This window comes from Corvus brachyrhynchos, unplaced genomic scaffold, assembly GCF_000691975.1.
Source record: "Corvus brachyrhynchos isolate BGI_N302 unplaced genomic scaffold, ASM69197v1 scaffold310, whole genome shotgun sequence".
Lineage (NCBI taxonomy): Eukaryota > Metazoa > Chordata > Aves > Passeriformes > Corvidae > Corvus > Corvus brachyrhynchos.
This window is the reverse complement of record NW_008236213.1, coordinates 3448593-3476396: the sequence shown is the minus strand read 5'-3', so window position 1 is coordinate 3476396 and position 27804 is coordinate 3448593. Positions and strand designations below refer to the sequence as shown.

At 37.6% G+C, this 27804-nt stretch overlaps 1 protein-coding gene across 1 annotated transcript; it reads right to left on the bottom strand.

The window, feature by feature from the left end:
* Positions 1–702: 702 nt before the first annotated feature.
* DHX29 (DEAH-box helicase 29) lies at positions 703–27804 on the bottom strand. Its single transcript, XM_017743669.1, has 27 exons — positions 27706–27804; positions 26885–27211; positions 25967–26080; positions 25279–25408; positions 24776–24918; positions 24010–24135; positions 23430–23556; positions 23001–23162; positions 21402–21567; positions 20324–20447; positions 19305–19901; positions 18476–18619; positions 18205–18381; positions 17470–17610; positions 16011–16155; positions 15674–15794; positions 14592–14676; positions 13906–13994; positions 13181–13309; positions 12307–12382; positions 11302–11526; positions 8510–8646; positions 7786–7879; positions 6741–7043; positions 5288–5419; positions 3657–3753; positions 703–2909 (listed from the first exon to the last, which is right to left on the bottom strand). Exons 1-27 carry the CDS (start codon positions 27802–27804, stop codon positions 2854–2856), a joined length of 4266 nt encoding a protein of 1421 aa, XP_017599158.1. The 3' UTR covers positions 703–2853.

Sequence of the window (27804 nt, the reverse complement as noted above, 5' to 3'; positions counted from 1 at the left end):
CCCTCGCTCTGGCAGGGCACAGAGAGCAAAGCGGGCAGCAGTGCCGTAAACCCAGGGCAGAGCATGGAGCCAGCCAGCTGAAGCTGCTGCAACTGTTTTGCCATTACAAAAGCAGGCGTCTCTCCAGCTCCTAGCAGTTCAACTCGGAACCCCACAAGCTTTAACAGCTACTGATCACTCCCCATAACTAACACTTTTCACTGCAGGTCACCAGAAACAGCACAAATACACCAGGAGAGATACCTGGGAATGCTGGAGCTCCCCGGGCAATCTGGGGCTCAGTTACACTTCCATCTATGAATAGAGAACTATTTTAAACAGCCGAATGCAGGGAAATCAAAATAGTCCTGCACTCCATCCACCAATTTATAATGTGCTATAGCCGTGGAAAGACCTGGAGAAAGAAAAAGCAAACCTCTTCTGGGTTAAGCGCTGGGAAAGATACCAGCGGGAAACAAGAGCTTCAAGCAGCCCATGATCCAGAAGCAAAAGAGGGGAGGAGGTGGGAATTCTACAACGTGAATGGCAGGAGCAGAAACTCCTCTCCGAGGTGAGGACAGAGACCAGGAGAACAAGCTGCCTTAAAAAAAAAAACCAAAACACACATTGCAGACCACAGCTGAGACTACAGTGACCAAGACCCAGAAGAGATAGAGAGTGGTCTTGTGTCCAACAAATGCCTTGAGAAAAGTAACACAAAGGTGTTAAGAGAAGTCTTTATTAAATAAATAGAGCAAAAGAGAAAGATCATTCACCCAAAAGAGTACAGGCACAAAAGTTGCTCATGTATACTGCAGAAGCAGAAAGCCAGCATAGTATTTGTTTTTTTGTTTTGGTTTTTTTTCTTGTTGTTTTTTTTTTTAAGATAACTGTGCTTATCTGTACACCACAGTGTAACCTCCTTAATCTGTTTTGCAGAAAACTGTTGCTCACGCATATCGTGCAATGTCCCAGTTATTACAATATATCCCCTTAATTTATTTCAGTTATTTATTTAAAAGATTACAAAGCAGAGCATGCTAGAAAAACGAAGAATAACTCTGAATTTCAACATTACCACCCATAAATGGAAAAAAACCTCCTATTCATCACAGTTGAATGAGGGAGAAGAACTCAAACTCGATTCACACATTCCCTAGGATCTAACCATTTGAGACCAATAACCCCTTTCCAAAATTCAAACCCAAAAGAAAGAGGAGCTTGCTAGTTACTGAATTACTGAAATGTTTTTCTAACTCATTTTTCCAAAGGATACAAATAAAATATCTCAACCAAAACAAAACTTAGGAAATTTGTTTAGGGTACAGATTTAGCTTGTATCTTCAATGAATATAATTTACACTTCAGTGTGGTTTTGACTTCAGTGTGGGAATACTGAAGGCAAAGTTGAGGTCTTATGGTCTAAGATCAAAACTTCCTATTCAAATGCTTCCTTGCCTAAATGGTGGTGTGAAAAACCCCCAAAACTCACTTCCTGTCTCCTATGAAATCAGGACTATCACTGGATTATCATAACGTACAAAAGAGTAACAGATGTGATCCCTGTTCCCTCAGAACTGTTAGCAAACTTTCCTCTTCCAGAACTAAGTGTAAGCTAATGTACACAAGCTGGACAGCAATACCAGTTCTGCTATGATAATCTAAATGGACAGGGTCCATAGATCTTGCATTTTTATGCATTCATTTTCCTCAGGGCCCTTTCTGTACACAATTAACCTCAGCTGTATAAAATCTTTTATTTTTCAGATTAAACCGAAGTTGTCATCTACACTGTGCCTCTGTCTGTAAAGACAGTTCCTACTTGACAGCAACTGTTTAATGGCAAACCCTCCCCACCAATATATTCCTTATTTTTGAAAGCTGAGTTGGCAATCTAAAATTGCACTTCATAACTGGAAATAGTGTGGATAGGTGGAATATAAGATCATCTGATTAATTAAGCTACTCAGTTAAGGATTATTCAGTATTAAAGAAACAAGAAACAAAGGATCACACAAATATACAGTCATTGTGAGGAAGTACGGTAGGAGAGAACTGCCACTGGAAGTTTCCACTAGGAGCTTCTCTGGTATTTCCTTGAAGAGGGTCAACATGAACTTTGACCAACAAAGGGAAAAAAACCCCATGATCATCACTTGAAGGGGGGCTTGCAGAACTATGCAAAACTTAACATACAAAAAAGGGACAGCAAAATATAGTACAGTTGCAGGAGTTGCAAGGATCAGGGTAAATAGGGAGTAGCAACTGTGAAAAGAGGCACATCCTCTGTTTGGGAGGATCTGCTGGTCAGTACACGCCTCACCGAGCACTTGTTCACAGCAGTCCATACTATCACCTTATAGAGCATCTTCTTAATGTAAGTCATACAGAAAAAATAAGACTTCCCTAACATGTATTGGTTTAATACTGTAAATTCATAGTTCCAAAAAAAAATCATCCCTTATGAAACCCATACGAGAAACATTTGTCTTCTGTTTGCACACATGGAATTCTACTCAGCTAAGATTCTGGACTGAATCTTTAATCATCAGTACATACTGCACTGATGGCATGATTAGCACATTAAGCTAAAAAAAGAGGACTTGTTCACGGCCATGTCTCTTTTGAAAATAAACTGCTTGCAGTTATCATTCAAACAGACAAATGGCACCAAATATATTGTAAAGGCTAAACATATTCAATGTTCATCTTTAAACTGATAAAGAGAAAGATTGATCCTATGTAAAATCATGCAGTCTATCCCCATCATGGCTGGTATCAACCACACGAAGAATTTAAAAACTTTCAATTAATGTTGGAGTGCATATTTCCCCTGCAATTACTGAAGCTCTGATTTGTTAGTGATTTCTGGTTTCAGTTACCATTTTCTGTTTTTATCAGCTCTTTGATGATGTATAAGACTTTGTCATCTAGAAAAGAAAACAAACAAAATGGGTGAAAAAACGGTGAGTTTAAAAATTGATCCCCAAAACCCCAAAAAAATCGTAAGAGAAGTCTAGCTCTCACCAACTTAAATTTCTAATGTTTTAGGCTACTCCAGAATCTAAAGCAAGACAAGCGATTACCATTTGGCAAGCAAAAGGACCAACAGTATCTACACAGTACATCATTATAAAATTATCCAATGAACGGCCAATGACCATTTCAGTATTTCACAAAAAAGATTGGGAAAGTGGTGGGTTAACTACAGATACATCAGCATACAGGAACTCCCTTTCTTCCCCACCTACAATATGCTCCTGAACATCCAGTGTCCAAAGTTTAAATTGTGCTCCACTATCTCTTACTTTTGGGAACCAACATGCAGTTGGTTAACCTAGATTTTGAGACAACTTGCACAACATTTACAAGTCATCCACACCTAGGATTCTCCACACACAGTCTCAATGCTGTTTTGAGATGCACGCCTCACCATTACTACCACTACCCTGCATGTTACTGTCAGGGATACCTTTAAAAGAACAGTTGTGCAGATCTTCATACGTCTGGGGTGAGCCACATAATATATGTGGTTAGTAATCACTTTTTGGACGCCTCTTAATGGAACATTCATGTCACACATGCTACTATGTGAGGATGCAGTGTACTAACAATTCCTCAGATTTGCCACAAGGTCCACTTAAACAGTAGTGCCAGCAATGCAGCAATAAAGTTACCTTCAAGTGACATTTTGGGATTTTCAAGCTTCTTCTTTAAAACGGACTCAATGAGAACTCTCAGCTGTTTGAAAATTACTGCTATCTTAACAGGAGCCTATAAAGAAAAAACATTTGCATTATCAGACATTTCATACCAAAATATAGCTCATAATATTACTCTACATATAAACAGAAGTTTGTAGTAAGATTCCTGCAAACATGATGCACATACATGACTCTTAATGGTAATGACAACCATGATGGATAGTATACTCATGAAATGACTGGGTTTACATTATGCCTTAGCTTTAAGCACCAATTGTTCATAGTATCAAAGCCTGAAGAACAGCAGCTCAGAAGGGCTCCCACACAACCAGTGTAAGAGGAAATTATTACTTTACCAAAAAGCCACCCAATTAATCGCCTTTTCTGCCCCAAGGTAACAAAGCTCATATTACATTTATACCTGAAATAAAATAGCTACACATTTCCCTCTTGGGAGGTCTACCAGGCCTTCTGAGAAAGCAATCATGAGCCCTTCCTAAATCTCACTAGGAATTTGGATACCTAAAGCTGAACCCTCTCCCAGAAATATATATTTTTATCCTTCCCTCCCTATTTCAGTCTTTATTTCATTTATATGCTGCCTTTAGTCCAACAAGTAGCTGCTATGGCAGAAGCACAAAATGCAATGTATTCTGGTTAGCATCTCAGTAGAAAAGTAGAAATTCTGAAACACTCTGTAAGATGTGACTAACCCAGCAACTGCGCCACTGTAGCAATCCAGGGACCAGGAAAAAAAGCTCCAACAAACCCACAAGGGACCTGCTTTCTAAAATTCCCTATTCATGATAAACAGTGAATTCAATTAGATGGTTGCTTACTTGGATCAGCAGACTGCAAAAGATGGTTTTGTTGCTTATAGTTGTCTTTGAGAGTAGCACATAGCCCACAGGAGCACAGAAAATTGTAACCAAGTAGCTGTCAGGATAGCAAAACCCACTACTTGCCATTTACCAGAATTCACAGAGGATCTTTTCATGACAACTGTTTTGTCTGCAAAAATATGCTAGGAAAACGCTCTCAGCCTTTCCATTTCCAAATAAAGCTTTCACGTATGGAAAGGAAAAAACCTAATCAAGGAAACCAAACACCCCAAACCCAAGTAAGCAGCAATTTTACAATACGGATTTTTTTCTTTTTCAAATAACTTCATCTGCACTATAAAATAGTATACAGTATACAGTAGTGTGCTAAAGACGAATATGTAGTTACAAGATTATAAGATTGTAGGAAAGGGTAATATAAAAACAGTACACTCCTCTGCTTTCAGTGCAAGCTCTATAAAAAAAAGGCTTAGTCTTCATCCACTTTCAATACTTTTCTGAAAGAACACTTTCTTCTTGAAGAGAGAGGGAACTGATTTGTTGCAAACCACATCTGACACATCTATTCTTTTGAGTGTGATTTATTAAGATTTCATCACATGTATATAAAATTTCCCATCATTCTTTTTAATTTTCTCCCCCTTTCTTCCTTCTTTTCTCCATCTTCCATATACAGTGGTCTGAATCAAGCTGATACATCAACTGAGTAATACAAAAGCCCACGGAACCATAAAAGGTAGTTTAGTTGTAACTCCAACGCACCTGAAAATGGATCCAACCATCAACTGTCAGGAGACGCTCGCGATGCTGCACTTCTATATCCCCACCAAAAAGCAAAATGGGAAAGGGGGATATTAAAGTAGTCTCTCTCAGATACACCCTGGCGTACCTCACCTGCATATAAACAAACATAAACAAATAACAGCAAAACCAAAAAATCCTAAATCATGTAACATCTATAACAATAAATCTGATTGCTACTTCTACCCGCAAAAAATACTTTTTTTTTTCTTTTTTAAGATGCAACCAACAAAAGTTATTGGACACGATCAATAGCTATTTGTCTGCCTTACACCACTTAAAATAATTCACCTCTAAGTAAGTGGCAGGCTTATATGCTGGAAGTTAGCTAAAGCCACAGTTACCTTCTTAAAGCTCAAATGGAAAGGTAATGTTAGCCTAGTGGTGTTCACAGAAGCTACATTAAAAGTAATAAAACTACTGAGGTAAAAGGGAGGAAAAGCTCTTTCATTATACATTCTTCTTGGGAGCAGCTATTTTTTCAATTTATCTGCATCCACATACGCACATGCATAAATGTGGTACACCCAGACATACACTGCATGAAGTACGGGGCTCAGCATGTGCTGCTTCTGGCTTTGGAGCATCTCAAAGACAGAATGAGGTGAAATGAGTTGTAGTGGGAAGAATGGACATAAAAAGAGTGCACCCCCACACAAAATTGCAGGCTTTGTCTGCCCTACTGTTCATGGAATAACTTACCTACCTTAGCTGCTGTCTTGTCATCAGACTATGATGTTCTTGGGGGCAAGAAGTACTTTCAGGTCTCAAAAAATACTATCACTTTATACGCATTAAAAAGTCTAATGCTTTCTGCTTCTCTACAGTAAATTTGGCCAATAAGCAACTGCTGTCAAACTTCTGTTACACCAGAAATGTAACTAAATACAAACACTTGAATTCAGCAAATACCTGACAAGGTTTTCTGTTGAAAGGGAAAGAAAGTGACAGGGAAAATAATGCAATTCACTTAGGGAGTTCAGCAGTCCATTACAGAATTGGCTATTTTATTACTGGGTTAAGTCAGTACCAAATTTCAAAACCTTAGAACAGTGAAAAAGTAGACTTTGAAAAGTTACTACTACATTTTACTGTGTAAAGTAAAACTAAAATCAACAAGACTGTACTTAAAAAGTCAATTATATTATTAAGTTAAATGATACAAAGAAAATGCCTTTCATTTATAGCTATCAGTTTCACCATGAACATATTTGTTCATGATCTTCAGCTTTACCTTCTTGTTCTTCAGCACTCAGATGACTCATTTTTATGGTTTTTAGGATCATTAGATAATAAAAGACTCTTTAAGATAAAACATTTAGATATTAAATAACATACACTAGTTTAAAGTATACTAGAGGTGTAACTCCACCTTTACACAAACTATTAGCTGCATTCACTATCTTCAACTTACCTTCTCCTGGTAAAGCAGCCATCCATATGTCTGCAAGTCTCGATTTACAGAGGAAGGATGAACTTGCGCTTTACCCTGAGCAGTTTCTACCATGCAAGCCAGCTTCTCTGTAATATCCACAGACTTTGCATACAGTATTTTTCCTACATTGTCATAGAGCCCTGCAGTCAACACAGCTTTAAGAAGAGCTATTTCACTGGGAGACGGGGATTGTGTGGCTCCATTTCCATCCCATCCACATTGCACTGAAGGTGCTGTGAACCCTGCTGCTCTGACCAGCCTTATGAGTTCTTGCTTCACATCCTGAAATTAGGATATTAGTTAAGTTTTTAATTCAAAAATTACATACTTCACTTCAGCAGCAGGAAATGACATTTCATCTGAATTATTCATGCTCTCCAAGGGAAAGTCCCTTACTAGAAAAACCACTTGTGTTTTCTGCAGCCACACTGGAATCCTAGCTATTTCTATAAGAAAAACATCATCTATAAAACAATCTGATATCTGGAATATAGGATTAGACATATGGAAATACATATGCTGCAAATACTAAATCTCTACTTGTAGTTAAAATGAAAAAGATATAGCTACATCAAAGATCCAGTTCTGCTTAGAAGTACTCAGTCACCCAAACTTAAAAGAAAAAGATCAATTAAAACATTTTCTTACCAAAACTAAGAGGTTATTCACATAAGTTTGTGGCTCATCTTTTAAATTAACTGTTAATAGATATGTTATTTGATATCAAGAATAATATAAATATTTTAATTCATGAAGTTTTGATCGTCTGATGGAAGTAAGGCCTAGCTTCTCCAATGGCAGTGACTACAAAACTGTTTACCAAAGCGCGCATATCAAAACTCAAATACAAATACAGCTGCTTTGATTGAGAGTGCACATTTCATCAGTCCCTAGAATTCCACTTGCTTTTATCTTGTCTAAATAGTAACTGTGATGTATCACCTCTTTAAAAGGGAATGACATTTTCAGAGGAAAATTTTAACAAATAACTTATGAGTGCAGAGCAGAACATAGAATGCTTTACCTCCAGAGTTAACAGCGACGTCCTATTAAGAAAATTTCTTCTGCAATAAGTCATTTCAGCACGATATCCTCCTTCCTGTCGAGCCCTTTTCCACCTAAGGAAAAAACTGTGTCTTATTAGAGCAGGAAGAAACCCATCAAGACTATAACAACAGATGTGGCACTAAGTTAAAAAAGAATAATGTATTTTGGTAAGCATTCTCCACTCTAACGTAAGTTGTATTAATGAAGATGAATACTGTTGGTCTAAGGGCACTCCAGAGAACATGCCTGTAACATAGATTTGACAGATACTAACAAAAATACAAGGTGATTTACTCTCAAAACCCACATTTCTGCCTGTCTTGACAGTCAAAACAAAATTCAGATTTTGTGGTAATACCCTAAAAAGGAAAAAACCTGTATGTCATTTTATACATTTGTGCTTTATCAAATACAAAATATTCTGGTCAAAATACCACAAACAGCAAACAAAATACTTTAAACACTAGGATAAACCCACACAGTAAACCTCTATAGGTGTGTAAGCATAGTTAAAAGAAGTTGAAGAACAACATACTAAGCAAGCTATCCATTTGTGTTACAGTATTGGCAATCTATTGCTACTCCGAAGAGAAAAAACTTGAAGTGAAAGCAGTTCCACAGATATTAAGGATTCTTCACATAACTGCATTACTTAAGTGTTATCTGCTACTAGTTACGAGCATAGGAGAACCATCACTTACCCCAGATAAGCATTGTAGATTGTTATATGGTCTGAAACTGCCATAGCTAGAGATGATTTTGCAAGATCTGCTTCATCTTTTTGACCAATAGGTGTAGTAAATGGGGATTTTTCTGTCATAACAGCAGCCAGAGTTGCCTGCAATTATAAAGTACACATCACTTAAAAATATTTTATTATAAGCTTACAGGTTTGTAATACAAATAGTCTTAAATTTTGTTTTGCCAATATCAGAATTACAGGCTTGGGTTGCAAGGGACCTTAAAGATAAACTAGTTTCAAGCCCCTGCTATAGGCAGGGACACCTTCTACTAAACCATGTTGCTCAAAGCCCCACCCAACCTGGCCTTGAACACTTCCAGGGATGGGACATCCACAACTTCTCTGGTCAACCTGTTCCAGTGCCTCACCACCCTCACAGTAAAGAATTTCTTCCTAATATCAAAACAAAACCAATCCTCTTTCAGTTTAAACCATTCCCTCTTGTCCTATAACCACATGCCCTTGTAAGAGGTTCCTCTCCAATGCCCTTCAGATACTGAAAAGCTGCAATTAGGTCATCCTGAAGCCTTCTCTTCTACAGGCTGAACAAGCCCAATTCTCTCAGTCTCCTCAAAGGAGAGGTACTCCAATCCTCTCCAGTCATCTTTGTGATAACCTCTGGACTCACTCCAACAGGTCCACGTCCTTCTTGTGTTGGAGACCTGGAGTCACATACAGTGGTCCAGATGGGTCTCAGCAGAGCAGAGCAGAAGGGCAGAATCCCCTCCCTCCCCTGCTGCCCACGGGGCTCTGGATGCAGCCCAGGACACGTTTGGCTCTCTGGGCTGTGAGTGCCCATGGCTGGGTCATGTCCAGCCTCTCACCCACCAGCACCCCCAAGTCCTTCTCTCCGGGCTGCTCTCAGTCTGCTCATGCCCAGCCTGAGTTTATACCAGGGTTTGTCCTGACCCTGGCGCAGCACCAGCACTTGGCCTTGTGAGCTTCGCATCTGCCCACTTCTCCAGGTCGCTCTGGATGACATCCCATCCTTCAGGTGTGTCAAAAGCACCACTCAGCTCGGGGTCATCTTCAGATTTGCTGAGGGTGCACTCAACGTCTTCATCTATGTCACTGATGAAGACACTAAATAACATTGGTCCCAATACAGACCCCTGAGGGCACCATTTGTCACTGATGTCCATCAAGACTCTGAGCCATTAACCATCACCTTCTGGGTGGGACTGTACCACTTTCTTATCCATCTAATAGTTTATCCACTGAATCCATCTCTCTCCAATTTAGAGAGAAGCATGTTGTGGGGGACCATGTTAAAGGCTTTACAGAAAGTCCAGATAAACAAATATGTAGCCTTTCCCTTACCCACTGATGTGGTCATTTCACGACAGAAAGCCACTGGGTTGGGCAGACAGGACTTGCCCTTGGTTAAGCCATGCTGCTGTCTTGAATCACCTCCCTGTCCTCCAAGTGCCACAGTGTATTTCTAGGAGGATCTGTTCCATGATCTTCCCAGGTACAGAACTGAAGCTGACAGCTTAGTAGTTCCCAAGTAGTTGCCTCTTATCTACTTATTAAGAAAAAGATGGGTACAATGTTTCCCCTTCTCTAGTCACCTGGGACTTCACCTGACTGCCGTAAAAGAGGTTGCCATTGAAGACTGAGGCAAAAACATTGCTGAGTACCTCAACCCTCTCCTCATCTGTTGTTACCATTTCATCAGCTGCGGCACATTTTCTTTCACCTTCCTTTTCTGGCTGACACAGCTGTACAACTTCTTCTTACTCTTCTTTGTGTCCCTTGCCATGTTCAGCTCCATCTTTGCCACGGTCTTCCTCACCCCATCCCTTACACAACTAGACAGCATCCCTATACTCTTTCCAGGACACCTGTCCTTGCTTCTGCACTGCTTGTGCATTTACTTGTTGCCCTTGAGCTGGACCAGCAGGTCTCCCCTCAGGCCCATCGACTGTATTCCCTGCCTGACTTCTTGCACCTGAGAAATAGTAGCTCTTGTACTCTAAGAAGAGTATATAATATTTAATTATAGCTTATCTTCTACTAAGTCTCAAGGAAAACTCAGCACCATAAGAATTTCTTATATAGAATTCAGCACTTGCTTATATTAAAGCCACCATTTATATAGTGTTTTACATGCAAGGATAAAAACCATTAAATCTCAAAACTCACATGAAATATTTTACCAAGTGACAGGGCAATGAAGGTCAGATTAATCAACTGCTTTAGGTTATAACACATTAAAAGGAGACATCAAGAATTTTAACTTTCACATTCCAGGAACTAACATACTCATGTTTTCTCCTAATTTGCAGTGAATTAAATGGATTAGGTGAAAATAAAAACCATGCCACAGCCTTTATAAATAAATTAATTATTTGCAATCAATTAATTTGCAGTAACTCTGATAATGTTCTTGGCCACAAACTGTGGGGTAGCCCAGACTGCCCAACCCACATGTAAGAGGATGTTTTCTTTAAATGTCAGATTCCCTGGGAGCACCATGGATAGAACTGGAGAGCAAGCCTCATTATCCACTGTGGAGAGTTCCTAGGAGTTCAGAATCATAGAATCATTTTAGGTCAAAAAAGACCTTTAAGATCATTGAGTCCAACCAAAGAACACTTACGTTATTCCCCTCCATGATGTCTGGGTGCCCTCACCCTAAACATTTTAACTTCTTGCATCATCTTTTCAAAATATCACATTATAAGAAATCAGATTAATTGCAAAGAGTTAACCATTTTTATACTTTTTAAAATATAATTTCTTACTCACCACAGGATCCAAGCAGCCAAATATAGCACCAAATATAAGCATTTTGCCAATCTTTACATTAACAGGAAGGGCTGCAAGGTGCTGGCCCAATGGAGTCAGCTTGGGCACATGTAACTGACAAGCCCCAATCTTCCTCAACAGGTTCATTGCATTACCAATTACTTGCTGCTGTGGCGGATCTAACGCTCTGGAAAGAAAATCTTCAGGAGAGCCAAGACTACATTTCTGTGAAGTAAAGGGGCATATATTTCAATATAAAAGTTTATTATTAAAAAGTTTTCCAACAGCTACACAGAAAACTGCAAAGCTGTTCTTGCATCAAAAGTTCACATTCCCTCCCCATTAAACAAGTCTCTTGCTTCCCAGAAGGCTGATCTGCCCCACATTAGGTTAACAAAACTTCATTGTTTGGAAGGGCTCCATATGGCATGACCACTGTTGAGAGAAGTGTGTTACCAATGACCACTGATGAGCAGGAGACTCAATCCTCATGGGATGCAGTTCAACCTAGCACTAATTTGTCAGGTTGCTCATCTTTCCATGCACATCCTACTCACTTAGGACACAATGAGAAGTAAAGGAATTGCTCCCTTAAGCAGAAATCAATTAGAAAGCTATTTAACAAAGTTTCAGTTGTTACTCTGAGGCAACTGCAATCATATAGTAGACTATTCTCACTGAACAGTGCGCTCCTATTATCCAGCAGTCAAGTGCCGAGTTACCCCCTGACCTGTGGGAGAAGCCCCATTAAGTAATTACATTGGATCAGGTCTGTCGTAGCAAACCTTTTTAGCTACTAAGGCCAGTAATTCCAAACCAGGCAATAGTATGAAGGTGTAATTTCTCCAAAGGCATGTGTAGTATTTTAGCTACCAAGCCTTTTGTTATGTTTTCTCTCCCATCCAGCTGAGGACAAGAATAATAGAGGCGCTTTGGGGCCACCCAGCGTCAAGCCAAGGTCAACCCACCACACAAGGTTAGCAATTCTAAAACCAAAAACCATACCATAATATGAAGGCATAATTCCTCCAAAGGCACACGCAATATTTCTGGAACAGAATATTCCATGAAACTCTCAAACCTGCAACATCACAAAAACACAGAAACATATATTCAACTAAATCTTTCAATTAAACTTGTAAATCTGGGTTTCACATGGTCACTCTTCCAGTTTTTCTCTTGAATGGCAATGGCATGGGTAAGCCATTCATACTTTGAATTAAGGCATGTGTTGTGGCTTGAAAAACAAGTTTTAGTCGAGGGAAAGGCAGGAAACCCCAATTTTCAAAACAAATCTTTAATGCTTTCAAACTGAAAGTCTTGTATGTGATTAAAAGGGACACTTCATTGGTTGTATCAGAAGACTTTAACCTTTGTTTCTCAGCTGAAAGTCACTTCAGGCTTTCACAGAAGCAGGAAAAAGGTTATTCCACTGCAGTAACAGAAACTAATTCTGCTGTGCCCCCATCTCTTATCCATAGAGATACCTCCTCAGAAACCTACAGATTTGCCTGATAAAAAATTCAAAGCTCAGGAGATAAGGTTTGCACACATTTGATGTGAACCAAGCCAGTGTTAAAAAATTCATGTTCTACAATTCCTTGTGCTGCATTTTTCCTTTAATTATGGATACTTTTAAAAAAACACATTCTAGAAATATTAAGAGTAAAATTAACTTTTTTAAAAAAAATGCAAAAGACTACCGTAACACTTTATATATATGACATTCAAACTCTTGTTTTGGTTGAGTTTTTTTCCAGTTTTATCTTTCTGGTTTGCAGTAAATAATGTGAATTTCAACAAGAATTCTTGGTTTTTCACAGAAAAACAAAAAGACAGTATCTATGTGATTTACATAATTCTGCTAAGTTTACAATACCTGTCTCTCGTGTACATTCGGAAGCAGAACCCATCCCTAACACGCCCGGCTCTTCCTTGCCGCTGCAGAGCACTAGCTTTACTAACAAAGGTCTCTTCCAGGGAACTCATCTGACTGCTTTCGTGATACCTTAAAAATTATAAAGCAAAAGCCTGTTCAGATTTCAGAATTAAAATCTGCACATACATATAACCTGAACATCAGCACACTGACAATATATTTAATGAGCAATTACTTGAAAATATATTTAGTTTTGAAAATTAAGCATGGGTGGAACTGTATATTACAAAACCTTGAATACAACTCACCAATGAAACTGTAAATATTGGAAAATGAAAACTTTATTATTGCATGTCCCTGGCAATTCAGAATCATTCCAATACATTGTGTAGTGCTTTTCACATTTAAAGTGAAGAAGAAAAATAATTCTTAAAAACAGAGATAGTATAAAACATACTTCCTTCATTTTTAAAGCAGTACTTAATCATGATTATCCATACATTACATCCATTATCTGTGGATAACTTCCCCTGTTCTTCACACCATTTGAAATTCCAACGATACATCCCAAACTTGCACCTAAAACTCCAAGCTGTTATATGAGCTCAGCACTCATTTCTGCATCCGGAACTCTAGTTTAAGAAGGATACTACAAAATTCTTGTATTTCTATCCTCCAAATATTTACAGTAATCACAGTATGATTGATGAAAATCAAACTCTTACCTATTTTCTTTTGTTCTCCCAGTATCAATCACAAAGACAACATCTGGTATTGTAATACCCGTCTCTGCTATATTGGTTGCCAAAACAATCTGGAAAAAGCAACATAACATAAATAGAAGAACTGGAATGTCTAACAGTTTTCACCCTTTAAATCAGTATTATGGGGTAAGTCTGGTTAAAATTTTTTATCCAGAAATGTTTCCTTAAATAAACTGACAAATAATTAAAAGCTACATGACTTAGGAAATTGTCTAGTTTCTCCCAATGAGAGAAATTAAAAGTTAATAAAGAATTTCACATTCCCATTTTGTTTTATAATCCATCAAAATTATTGGCTAGTATCTGCCAAAACTAATCAACATTTAATTACATAGTTTGGCAGTAAATAAAATTGTATTTTTCCTAGAAAAAAGCCATAGTTACTGGTTAACAATAGCTAAAATACAGGAAAGTAAGAATTAAAGAAGTTCACAGAAAAAGATTAGGTTTAAGAATTTCTCCAATACTGTCAATATTTTCACAGAACATTAGCTTCTAGATCATGAAATTAGAATTGTTTCTTTGCAGAGAGGAAATTCCATGAACAACTGTTTGTTGTGTAATTCTGTATGATTATATTTTATAACAATTCAGAGTTGCACCCACAGAAAACTTCTCTTTTCAGCTGTGAACTTTGTAAATACTACCTTTCTAATACCAAGAGGAGGTATTGTAAATGCAGCTGCTTGATCTTGAGTTGAAAGAACAGAATGCAGAGCTATCAATCTGTGCCTAGAACAAGAAATTAGAGTAATAAATATATACTTATCAAATTAGATAGAGTAAAAAAATGAGACCAGAATAATGACAACATTCGGAGAAAGCAACTAGAACAGACAACTGAAAGAATAAAGCTTTGTATGATTAGGTATGAAAGTCTGCTTCACTGTTTTATTACAATATCTAGAAAAAATAACATCATTAGCTCATAGGGATGTTCTCCCATTCAGTAAAAATGCAGGCAAAATAGTAATACTGCAGAACTTCCGGTTACTTTACAATAATAGCCTAGCAATAAAGGGAGGAAGGTGTCCATAAACCCAAGTTTTTCAAATTGTTCTTCCAAGACAAGGACCATTACAAACACATGCAACTTTAAGTTTGCGTAATAAAGGCCTTTGGAGATGAGACAGCCACAGAGACTGGTACTTTCCTTCTCTTCCAGACCTTTACATCTCAGTGCACCAACAAATATTTAGCATTTGACTGCAATTGTTCCTTTTATGCAGTTGTGTTGCTAACTTTCAGTTACCCAAAAAAAAAATTTTGAAATTATCTGTCACTACAACCCTAGGCCATTTCTCTTGGTAGATCCAGATGCTCTGGAGCTCTTCTCAGGAAGTAGTCACTTCCATGTAAACAGTAAGCCACAGAAATCTGTATCCCAGGTATGGCAGCTTCCATACCCTAAGAAGTGGAAAAGAAGTAGTCAACTGCTTTTGATTAAATAAATTTGTTGAAGAATAAAATAGAAAGTAACAAAAGAAAATTTATCATACCATTCTTAAGTATCTGTCATTTTTGCTTGTACAACTTTTAGATTATAGTAGTAAAAGTACATTCGTATTAAAGCAAAACCACATTTGTACTGCAGTAAAAGTACATTTGTAGCACAATTAGGTCAGAGGTATAACTCTCAGTTTCCTTTTACAAGAACAGCAAACCTTAATGAATATGTTTATTGGGTTGTAACTGAGAGTATTAACTTAAAAAAATACATCTGTGTTACCTGTCACGCAAGTTAAATCTTCTGTCAGTTGAAATGAGATCATACAGCTGTTGGATGTGAGCAAGGCCTGGTAAAAAGATCAGCACAGCACCTTCAATGTTCTTGAACTGGGGACTTCTATCTGCAAAATTACAGTACAAGCATATAGTTAAAACAAACATGCATTGCAAGAAGTTTCACGTAACAACAGGAACTAATGCTATACCCCGTGGTTAATGCTTTTTAGGATGTTTCATTTAAGAATGAAGTCAAGTACTTCAGTATCAGTAGAAAGCACTGGAAAATAGGTCCAAAGGACAACCACAAGTATATAAACTTTCTAAGAAGTGGACTGTACCTAAGTATGCAAGCAACTCCAAAATAAGTTCAAGGTTGATCTTGTAAGGGTTCATGTATAAGATAGCCTGCTGTGTACGACTGCTATACTTTGCATAGTGAGGAGCCAAATCGATACCAGATCCAGACTGAATTGGGACATACTCCTAAAAAGCAAGAGTAAGCAAAAAAAAAAAAAAAAATCACATTCTTAGTATTTTAGATGAAGGTAAGAGAGAAGAAGGTGAATTTGCCATTCACTTGAAACAGAGATAGGGATAAGAGAAATCTAACTGACTAACTTCCCACCAAAACCCATGCAAGTTAGATTTGATCACAATCACCTACACAATGTGTATAGGTATCTACAACTGTTAAATGACACTCCAGATGGAAAAAAGGTAAAAATTAAAGTCTGCTGAAGAAGTAAACAGGCCCCAGGTCCATATCTAGCATTCAACTGGTATCAGTTCAAACTGGGCTAATAGATGTATTCTTGTCTCTCAAAACTCCTACTCTGGGGTATAAGAAACTAGTTTCACCTTTTCCCTCTCCCTCACTTCACCCTTCTCAAGTAATGGTAGCAACAAAAATTAAGAATGAACGAGGTGGCAACTCCTGCAGTGTTTTGGAACAAGAAAGAAGAGTTAGCAGGAGAGACATACATTTGAATTGTTTCCAGGCATCTTAAACAAATAGCATAGTTTCTGTATTAAGTGGCACTATTGTAAACTTTTTCACTGTTAATCAATATACTTAAAGAAGCATGACACCACATATTCTTCTGTACTGAAGGACAATCAACAGAGCATACCAGAGTATTTTTTTCAACTTAAGTATCAGTGTTTGATCATAGCAAGCTAAATTTCCAGAAGTTTTGCAAAGCAAGTTGGAGCAGATGGGTATCCCCCCAAAATACATAGTCTACATGAACAGCCTAAGCTGCTGAAGTCAGATGGCACTGACAGAATCTCCCCTTCAAGAGTTCTGATGCAAAAGCACAGAGAGCTGTCACTGCAGAGTACTCAAGGATTAACCACAGACTGTTAAAGAAAAGAGGTCTATACAACAATCTCATGTAAATCATCTCATTTGGCATGTCAAGTTGGAGGTTCTTTGGAGTTTTTCATGTAAGGATAAAGCCTTGTCTCTTCTGTTGTTAGGTTCACTATGTAGGAGAATTCTTTGGCATAAAAAAATTAAATGCTTTCCCTGCTGCTGCTTATAGTGCAGAGCTGGGAATCTACAAGATACCTCATTATCAAATACAGCAAAATCAAGACAGCTATATAGGAGTTGGAGTGACAATCAAAAGGGTGCAGCATTCACAAGTATTTGTAGGAGTGCCACTGTGTCTTTTATAAACTGAAAGAATATTTGATATTCTACAATCCAATAACATTTAATTGAAAGGAACCAAAATGATTAAATAATAAAAACCCTCAAAATTTCCAAGACAAAACGAAAAATGCCTGTTTTACCTGGTGCTTTGTAGTGCTTCCTCCTTTGCCGGTAACATTTATTGTTACTTCCTCCTCCTCCTCCAAGAACTTCTGACAATATTCTGAGTCTTTCTCCAAAACATAGCCAGTTGCTTCAATTACATCTTCAACATGAAAAATCTTTAGTGAAAATTCAAAGAAAAAGCACAAGGCATGTCAAAAATTAATGAGCAGCCTTTTTCACTTTTTAAAGCTTACTGAACAAAGTTGAACAGGGCATGCCTTAATGTTGCAATAAATCTTCCAGATTTCAACTAAAACTCTTACAATTTTTGAAAACCTAACCTTAGAGCTGCTACAAGTTTGTCAACGGGCTTCTCCACCTGATCATTACATAACCTTTACCATAGTCTACATAGCACAAGTAAGAAAAACACCTAAGAGTGCAATGACAAAGTTACAGGGGGTGGGAGGAATTCTTAAATGCTTTACCTTCTACCTAGGTTTAACAGAGAAAAATCAAAGTGTCACTGATGGATTGACTGTAATCAATTAAATCCATCACGAAGAAATAGTACAGCTGTGTACTTCAAAGCCCTGAAGCTATTCTGTATTTTCATAAAAGGACTACAAGTCCCTAAAATATTTATTTTAAGATCTGTATTTTTGGTAAAAAAAAAAGTGATATAGGTATATTACCTAGATACTAACCAGGCAAACACTGCACACATGCATACAAAGTGTCTTGCATAATCAAAATAAACATCTACCTACCTCAACAGGGTAGCTCCTTCCTGAGATCCTTAAAATGGGACAGTGTGAGAAATAGCTGGAAAACTTCTCACTGTCTACAGTGGCGCTCATTAAAATCAGATGCAGGTCTGAACGTTTATGCAAGATCTCTTTCAGAATAACTAGCAAGAAATCAGACTGGACACTTCTTTCATGTACCTAGAATTAGAAAAACACATCTATAGCAAGAATTTAGTACAGGTCAAGGCCCAGAATAATTATAATTTCTGCAGAACAGTAAAGAACTGATAACCTCATCTACAATAACATGAGATATACTTGAAAGAAGACCATCTTCTTGAAGTTTTCGAAGCAGGACACCTGTCGTACAGTACAGTAGTCTGGTGGCTTCTCCTGTTCTTGATTCCATACGAATTTGATATCCACACAGGGAATTCTTAAAAAATAAATTAAAAATATAGAATAACTAAACATACAAGCTCACAATATTCAAAATTTAGTGAACTCTACTGTCAGATTCAGACACCGCACAAGTTGCTAATTAAGTAGTATACTGAATGACTGCCACACTTCCATACAAGTACTTTCCTTCCTTTGTTAAGAAAAGAAAAATACAAAAGTTTATCCAGAGTAGCAAAGAGCTGGTAAAATCAGGGCGCTTTTCAGGACTCTCTGACAGTCTCAAAAGTATTTTTGCACAAATTACCCTAACAAATGCAGGACTTCAGCTTTCTTCAAATAACAAAATAACTTATACTGGAAAGGCCCTCTCTCAAGGTCAGACTGGATTGCTCAGAGCCTTATTCAGGGGATTTTGCTTCAGCCCTAGTCATAGTGATGGCCAATAGTCCCTGGAGCATCTGCTCAAATCTTTGACCATTCCCACTATGAAACACTGTTGCTCTACATCAGCCTCTGAAGATTTTAGAAATCATACACAGATACCTACAGGTTCACAGGTGACAAGACAAAATAAATAACTGACATACCAAGAAGTCCTTTTCAAGAGAAAACAGCATCTAATTGTTTTGTTGTGTAAGAAGTAGTGTTCTTGCTTTTTGTCAACAATCCAGCCCCCTGTATTTGATCAAGACAAGCAAAAGAATTCAGACACTTCTTACTTTTCCTCCTGGTCCTGATTCGCAGCCCAGCTCTTCACAAACCCTGGTTGCCAGACTCACCGCTGAGATTCTTCGGGGTTGTGTGCAAACGATGTTGCATTTTTTTGATCCTTCATCTAGCAACAAGTCTTCTAACAAAAAATGGGGCACCTGGGTACTCTTCCCACTGCCTGTTTCACCAGCAACAACAATTACTCGATGTTTTTTAAGAGTTTCTACAATTGAGTATCTGTGCTTAAACACAGGTAACTCCTGTCTCTCTTTCAGAAGCCTCTGGTATCTGGAAGAACTCTGCAGCTTCTTAAACAAAATCCTTGAAGGTTCCAAATTATCTGCATCTGAGGTCTCAAGGGAGAGACTGCTGAAGTCCTCATCAGAAACTAAGTTTTCCCAGGAATCTTCAGGGCCCTCAGATAGTTTTGGCTGATTTTCAGACTGTAGCTGCTGTTGTTGTTTGAGTTTGTTTAATAATCTAGCAATAAAGGTATCACGTGGCTTGTTGGTTTCTATCTTGCTTTCTTCTTCCTTTTTCTTTTCAATATCCCTCCACTCTAGCCAGACATCTCGGTAGGTAGGAGGCAGCAACTGATGAACTGACTTCAGGTGCAAAAAGCAGAAAAAAACTATTACATACTACTTAGTAGTATCATCATTAATATTTCATGTGTAAACAAACTCAAATGTCAAAAGATATGACAAAAACCAAGAAAGAAGTCATTCTGAATACAGAAACTATGAAAGAAGTAATAGAAATGTCAACAATAAATTTTTATTTTCAATTAGCTTACAGTTTTTACAAGACTGAAAGTACAGCTTTACAAAAAAAATCATTTCTGTATGCTGCAAAGCATATGCACAATTAGACAAAAACAAATGAATTTGTAATAGAAGCAAAGAATTTAATGGGAAATACTACATGAAACTATTTTTAGAACCTAACCATAGATAATAATATAGATAACAAAAAAGTGCAGAAGCAGATTTGAGACCAAGAACAGTAGTACTGCTAAGAAACTTACTTGTCCTTTGGTTAAATGGTAGAGCGCCAAAGTAGCAGCTAGATGTTGTGCTTGCATACTATCTTCTGTTACAATTGTAGGACACATTGTCATTACATCATCTGATGACTTGATAATCCTGACCCTTAAAGAGATATTTCAAAGGCATTTACCTCAATTTTTTGCTACTGATATAAACAGAAAATACGTATATAACGTAACATTTTCAGCAAAGATTCCAGCTGTGAATTCGTGGGGTTTTTTTCCCTCTTCACAAACATCTTCACTTTCTTCAAGGCAGAAGTGTTTATATACACACAGATTATCATTAAGGTTAGGTGCTTTGGAAGAAGGACTAAATGTTTGTGGGCTTGTAAGCATATAGGATAGGTCGAGGTGACATTTAATGATCTACTGAGACGCAAACATCTGTTTAACAGATAAACACCAGTCAGAGCAGCAGTCAAATTTTCCATATTCTTAGGGTGGCAGTCCGTTAGTAGTTTTTAGCTTGAGCAAGAAAACAAGCTCTTTTCCTTGGTTTCTTCAAGAAATGTTGCTCATTTATAATGTTGTGACTACTTTATTTATACATGGTAATATTCTACTTTACAAATCTATATTATACACTTGATTTCTAAAAGAAATTTTAAAATAAAATACTGCACTCTCTTGCCTACAAATTTATGTTAGTTTTAATACAAATTTTTAATTTGCACTTTATTTCACACAATCTCCAGAGTGGTTTTGGTATTCACAAACTTGAATCTTTGATTTGTTACTTTGAATATCAAATGTAAACTGTTCAAATCTATCTCACAGCTTCAGACTAATCTTTCATTCAGCAGTACACAAATAAAAAACCCTTATCCCTGCTTTATGGGATCTTTCACTAGAATCTTATTTTTGTGACTTTGTCTAGTCCAAGCATCACTTTTGAGAGCTATTCAGAGTAAAATACATCCCTGATGGACTAAACAGGACACACTATATAAACACACTGTATTAATATAAATCTCAATCAACAATACAGAATTGACCCAGTTTTTATTTTCAAATGAACCAAAAGACAAATGTAAAGATTACAGGAAATACATACCTACATTTCCAATATTTTCCAACGGGAATTTTTTCAAAAGCAGGATTTGGGCTCTTGGGAAAATTCTTTCTGCACCAGTCAATCAAAAATTGTTTTGGAGATTTACCAGTCCAGCTTCGAGCACTATAATCAAAATTTCTTATATCTAGTGGTTCCCTCTTTTTCACTGCAAGAGCAGAAAAACACATTTTTAAGTATCTTAAAATTTATTCTACATTCATTTGAAGTAATTTTTACCTTTTATTCACATGTATTTAACTAGACAGCACTATTTTCTGGAATGTTTTGCAGAAATACAGGTATTGATGATACATGACAGAAATTTCTGCTTTTCCTACCAGAAGTATCTGGCAGAAAATTAATTACAGTATTTTGTTATCTCTGATCACCCAATAATTTTAGAACTTTCATTAAAGTTTCGTTATTAGAAAATAACCTAACAATTTGAATATTTACAATGAAAATAGTTGAAAAACATGTGAAGGTGACTGGAATAGCAACTAGCCCTACAACTGAAAAAAAAAAATCTAATTTTTAAGACATGACAGCATGACAAAAATAGCTTTCAACGTAATCTGCTAAAACAACTCCAGATCCTTTAAAGGTAGCTTGGTCAGTGAGACAGACTGTACACAAATGACACTGATTTGGGTGGGAGTGTTGATCTGCTGGACAGCAAGAAGGCTCTGCAGACAGATCTGGACAGGCCGGATCGATGGGCTGAGGCCAATGGTGTGAGGTGCAACAAGGCCAAGTGCTGGGTCCTGCTAAAACAACCCCAGGCAGCACCACAGGCTGGGACAGAGTGATTGGAAAGGACCTGGCCATGCTGGTGACAGCAGCTGAACATGAGCCAGGGGGTGCCCAGGTGGCCAAGAAGGCCAAGGGCATCCTGGCCTGGATCAGCAATAGTGTGGCCAGCAGGACCAGGGCAGGGATTGTCCCCTGTACTGGGCACTGGTGAGGCCACACCTCGAGTGCTGTGTCCAGTTCTGGGCCCCTCACTGCAAGAAAGACATTGAGGTGCTGGAGGGAGTCCAGAGAAGGGCGGCGGAGCTGGGGAAGGGTCTGGAGCACAAGTCCTGTGAGGAGCAGCTGAGGGAGCTGGGGGTGTTTAGCCTGGAGAAAAGGAGGCTCAGGGGTGACCTTATCACTCCCTACAACTGCCTGAAAGGAGGCTGTAGCCAGGTGGGGGTTGGCCTCTTCTCCCAGGCAACTGATGATACGTCAAGAGGATGTAGCCTCAATCCGCATCAGGGAAGGTGGTTCAGGCTGGACAGTAGGAGGGATTTCTTCACAGAAAGGGCTGTCGAGCGTTGGAATGGGCTGCCCAAGGAGGTGGTGGAGTCAGCAACCCAGGAGGTATTTAAGGAAAGACTGGACTTTGCACCCAGTGCCATCGTCTAATGGACATGGTGGTGTTTGGTCATAGGCTGGACTCAGTCTCAGAGGTCTTTTCCAAGCTAATTGGTTCTGTGATAATCCACCTTCCTTTCCAACCAAGTTGGTTCACTTATCACTGCAAACCTAGAAAAACAAGAACTAATTTTGGAAATTTATGGTATGATTCAAGCTTATACTGAATCACTTCCAACGCACCTTTGTCTTCCTTTGCAGCACCATCAGGTTTTTCAAGCAAACTCAAATTCAAAGTGGTTTCTTGAGGCTGAGGTGAGGGAATTTTTTTCTTTTCATTTTGCTGTTGGTTTGAAATCTTTATAGATGGATTAAATACTGGATGTTCCTCAAGTACTGCCATTTCTGTCAGAAAGAGAATATAACTTACACCCACCAACGGCTTAAAAAACACTACATTAATTCATACTGAGTACCCAAAAACAGAAGTAGTGAAATGTTACTGACATTTTAGAATTTGACCAAGAAAGAACAGATTCAGAAAAGCCTTCATTTCACAGAGTGGCATAAAAGATAATGAAATCATCTTCAAGTCAATCTGACTCCAATATTTAATCGCCTAACAAACATGCAGGCCAGAAAATAAAACACAGGTAACTTGCATAGCTCTACCTTGCTGAATTCTTCTTATTTTTTCTTGTGCTGCCTTCTGGCCTTGCTTGTCTTTGTCTTGCTTGGAGATGCTTGCTTGTTCTTTTGCTTCTGAAAGCTTGGCAGACAGATGTACATACCTCTCATTCTATTTCAAACAGAATTATTAATTACAAGTTGAACATGGTATGCTTGTCACTTTCAATGACCTTCATAATAAAGTGCAGGTTTTTTATCCTTTGTACCAAGCTTACACAATGGGGAAAAAATCAGTTTTTACTTAACTAACACTCAAAACCTCCCAGAATTTGATAGTAACTCACTCAATCTCACTGAAATGTATTTTAAATATTTTTCCTGCACATTACATTCCAACATTTTGAACCCAGTGCAAGTAATATGGGAAAGGAAAAACAACTTAGAAAAGAAGCAGCTTCAACAGATTTTCCTTCAGCAGCCAGATGCATTACTGATAACACAAAAGAAGTTTTCAATCCCCAATTTGTAATACACAATTTTGTAACAAATAGGTCCACCACATGCAGATGTACCAGACATATCAGTTTTTAGAAAGACTTCCATGAAGCATTATTCTGCTTACTGGGTCAAATTTTTCTTGCTCTGTCTCTTTCACAGACTCATCCTTCTCTTCATCACTCTGTTGCTCGGCATATTGCAAAATCCATTCCTTCATACTCAATTCTTTCTCTTTTCTCACATTCGTTTCCTAAGAGCAATGTAAGTTAAAAGTAATGATAAAGTACGTGAAAACAATGCTTTTTCTGCCAGTATCCAGGATCTACTGGTTAAGATTTTATATATAAAATATATATATGACAAGAAAAAAAATGGCTCAAACTTCCCCAACCAGGGTGAATACTCCACCATACACTTAAATAGATCTTAACACTAGAGCAACTATAATTGCCATAAAGAATGAAATTATTTGCATGAAATCTTTTTGTTTTCTAGTTTAAGATTCAATAACCACAGAAATCGAAACACTGAAAGCAGGTATGCAAACTTTAACCCATGCAAGTGTGTAGAGAGTGCCACATGTAAATAAACAGAATAAACCCATTATAGGATAAAATTAAGCAATTAATCTATAGAGTCATAGAATGGCTTGTGTTGGGAGGGACCTTAGAGATCATCTAGGTCCAACACCCCTGCCATAGGCAGAGACACCTTCCACTATGGCACCTTCCACTGAAATTAAAATGCAGGTGACAACTATCAATCATACAACATTTTCATAAGCTTTCCACATCAGTGCTTGAAATCAATACATCTCCCATATTTCTGAAAGCTTTGTTCTCTCCTCCCTGCCCTGCCCCAAGTAACTAGAGATTAGATTTTCAGATTACCTTAGTTTCAGGGCCATTTTCTTTCTTTTTGTTGTCTTCTAAGGGAGGCAGCGTTCCACGTTGTGACACAACAGAACGAAATTTTGCTCTAGGTTTCTGCTGCTGTTCTTCGAATTGCTGGCTAAAACCTTCAGGCAAGGCATCTTCAAAATAAAACATGTCACAGAAAATATCAATAATAATTACAGGAAAATATTTTAAAGTGTGTTGGGAAACAATTAGAAGAACACAAACAGAAATAAAAATTAGGCTTTAGCATTTATGTAAGATACTATTTGCTCACTGGACTTCCACAGAACTCCAAGTGCAGAAACAGGAAGACCACAAGATTTATACACCAAAATATCCCAGAACCAGTCAGGCGTGCCTCTAGGAAAAGAACACTGTTGTAACTACTAGTCTTAGAAACACATTGTATTTAATTGCTACTATGAAGTAGGAATGCTACTCCTTAGGAGGTCCTGTTTCTCTTCTGTCAAGAACTATTTTGTCACCACACTCACCATCGGGAAGGTTTAAACAAAGCCAGTCAAGTGCAGAGTGAAGATCACCACCATATAAAAGTGTATTTTTCATTGCTTCTTCAATGTGCTCAGTCTTAAAAGAGAATCTTTGTAAAGCCATATATACATCCTATAAATGAGACGGCCAGAAAAGGTTAGTATTTAATCTAACAATGTAACACAGGCTTGCGAAGTTCTATTTCCCACATATCAGAAAGTCAGCATTAAAGGGAGATAAACAATATGCAACAATGTATCTAAAACTTAAGCAGAAAATTGTTTTGCACACAGAGTTTATAATACTTTCTTTCTAAATATACATGCATAGGTGTAAATAAATCTACATTCCTGCCTCTGTACACAATATATTTTCTAGCTAAATAAGGACATACCTGTAATTTTCCAAGTATATGGAATGAAAAATGTAGGAAACCTAAATCATTCAGATTAAGTACTATTCCTCTACGTTGTCTGAAACCTCTTGATTTTAGTTCCTGAATCCATAAAGATGTGCCTTTCCTAATAAGCATACTTCTTGATTTCACTGACTAATCATTAGTGTAACTACTGAAAAGCATGGTGTATTGGCTTGTACTGTATACAGAAGTGTAGTATAACACTTGATAAAAATGACAAAAAACAAACTTTATTCTACATAAATAATGGAAACTAAAACTTTGAACTGTACCTGTAGTTTCTTTGCAGTTAGTCTTTTGGAAATAATTCCTTTGTCATCATTTTGGTTTTTATGTTTATTAATCACATCGATAATCCTTTTCTCCAAACTACCATTTATCATTACCTGCAAAGAAAAAATTAATTGATACAGGTAAACATTAGAAGCTTTTCTGACATGTCAGTGCTCTTAATGACTAAGGATGTAAGAATGGAGAAATCTCTCTGCCATTCAAATTCCAATTTTTCAAGCTTTCCATAAGTGGCCTAAACATCTCTTACAAAAAGGATACCTTTATTTCTGCAAGCTATATGCTTTTACTTGAAATAGAGGGGTTCGTTCCTTATTACCAAGAAAGCCCATTTACATTTTCAAGGAAATTTGGTATGTTAAGTGAAATGCCGTAAGTAAATTTTCAAAAATTTCTACCAGAAAAACCAAGGTCTTTCTGTTCTACTTGTATAAGATAATTTGGACATAAAGATGTAATCTGTGATATCCTCCTTCCAAAACACCTTTATAAAAAACAAATTTAGTATAATAATTCTAATATTTGAAACTCTTCTGAAACATGAACCAGGCTTTACTTACTACTAAGTTTGTTATATAAAATCTGTAACTCTTTCCTGACAGGAAGAAAAATCAATACACACAGCAGAAGCCCGAACCTAACTCCTAAAATAATCTTGCATGCGAAGTATGATTTGTTATTTAAAAAACAGACAGCCATTCTCCTACACTGTTAATTTATCCCTATTTCTTAAAGGACACTCAAAACCCTAAACAATATCAAACTCAAAATGGTGACTGTCTCACACATTAATGTAGTTTACGTGCACAACATAATACTGAAATAGACCTGAAGAAATATCTACTCAGCTAAAGCAGTATTATGACAATCAAAGTTGTTTACATAAAGAAGATACTTGCCTTAAGAACAGATTTATCTAGATTTGCAGCACTACTGGAATCTGTTGTTGAACCAAAACTGTAAGTTTTTGGACCTGCAAATTTTAAATAACAATCAATTACACAAAACTCATTGAGAACATTGTTTAAAGTAGCTAAAGCAGACCTAACATAACACAGGTTAGTGCAAACTATTACACTAACTTGCCAGAAACTTGCAGGTGCATAAAGACAATAATAATCAAGAAAGGCCTTAAACAAGGAACAGTGAAGAGGGCTATGACTCTTGGTAGACAAAATATAAAATTCAGAGAGTATAATGAGAGGAAATGGGATTGACTGCTCACCCTCTCAACACTGAAAAAGGATTGCCAAATAGGAAGTAAATGGCAGCTTCAGAACATGCAAGGTTGCTAAGAATTTTTTATTACACAGCACATAGCTATGTAACAGAACCCTTTGCCACTAAAGCTATGGACAGTGGATATTTACTGAGGTCCGAGGGCAGACAGAACAGCTCTGAAGTAAAGAAATCAATTGATATGGGAGAGTACTGAAAAAAAATTATATCTGGTTCAGGAAGACCCCAAGCCACAGCTGGTGGAGCCTATATCACTGCATGCCTGATCTGTTCTTACCTACATACCTGCTTTTGTCCCCTACCTAGGAAAGGGCACTGGGTTACAGAAGCCTTTGGCCTGCTCTGCTACAGCCATTCTTAAATACTTCTCATTTAACAGCTATTAAAAAAACCAAACCCCAATTCACAAAACTATTTATTGTCATTAGAATGACAACACACAGCTTGCTGTTGAATTCCATCACTTTCCGAGCACACATACAGTGTCTGGTACTCCACAGGTAGGAAGAAACTGAGCAAGCCCACAGCTTCCACCAGCCTGTGTGGCTACGTGCTGTTCCAGGAGGCACAGTTCATCCAT

Excerpts from the sequence above, each read along its gene's own strand:
- DHX29 (XM_017743669.1), bottom strand. The coding sequence starts at position 27,804 with ATGGATGAACTGTGCCTCCTGGAACAGCACGTAGCCACACAGGCTGGT. Across the intron at positions 13,310-13,905 it reads GGGAGAACAAAAGAAAATAG|GTATCACGAAAGCAGTCAGA; the intron begins GTAAGAGTTTGA and ends ATAATTTTTAAG. Across the intron at positions 7,044-7,785 it reads CGTCGCTGTTAACTCTGGAG|GATGTGAAGCAAGAACTCAT; the intron begins GTAAAGCATTCT and ends TCCTAATTTCAG.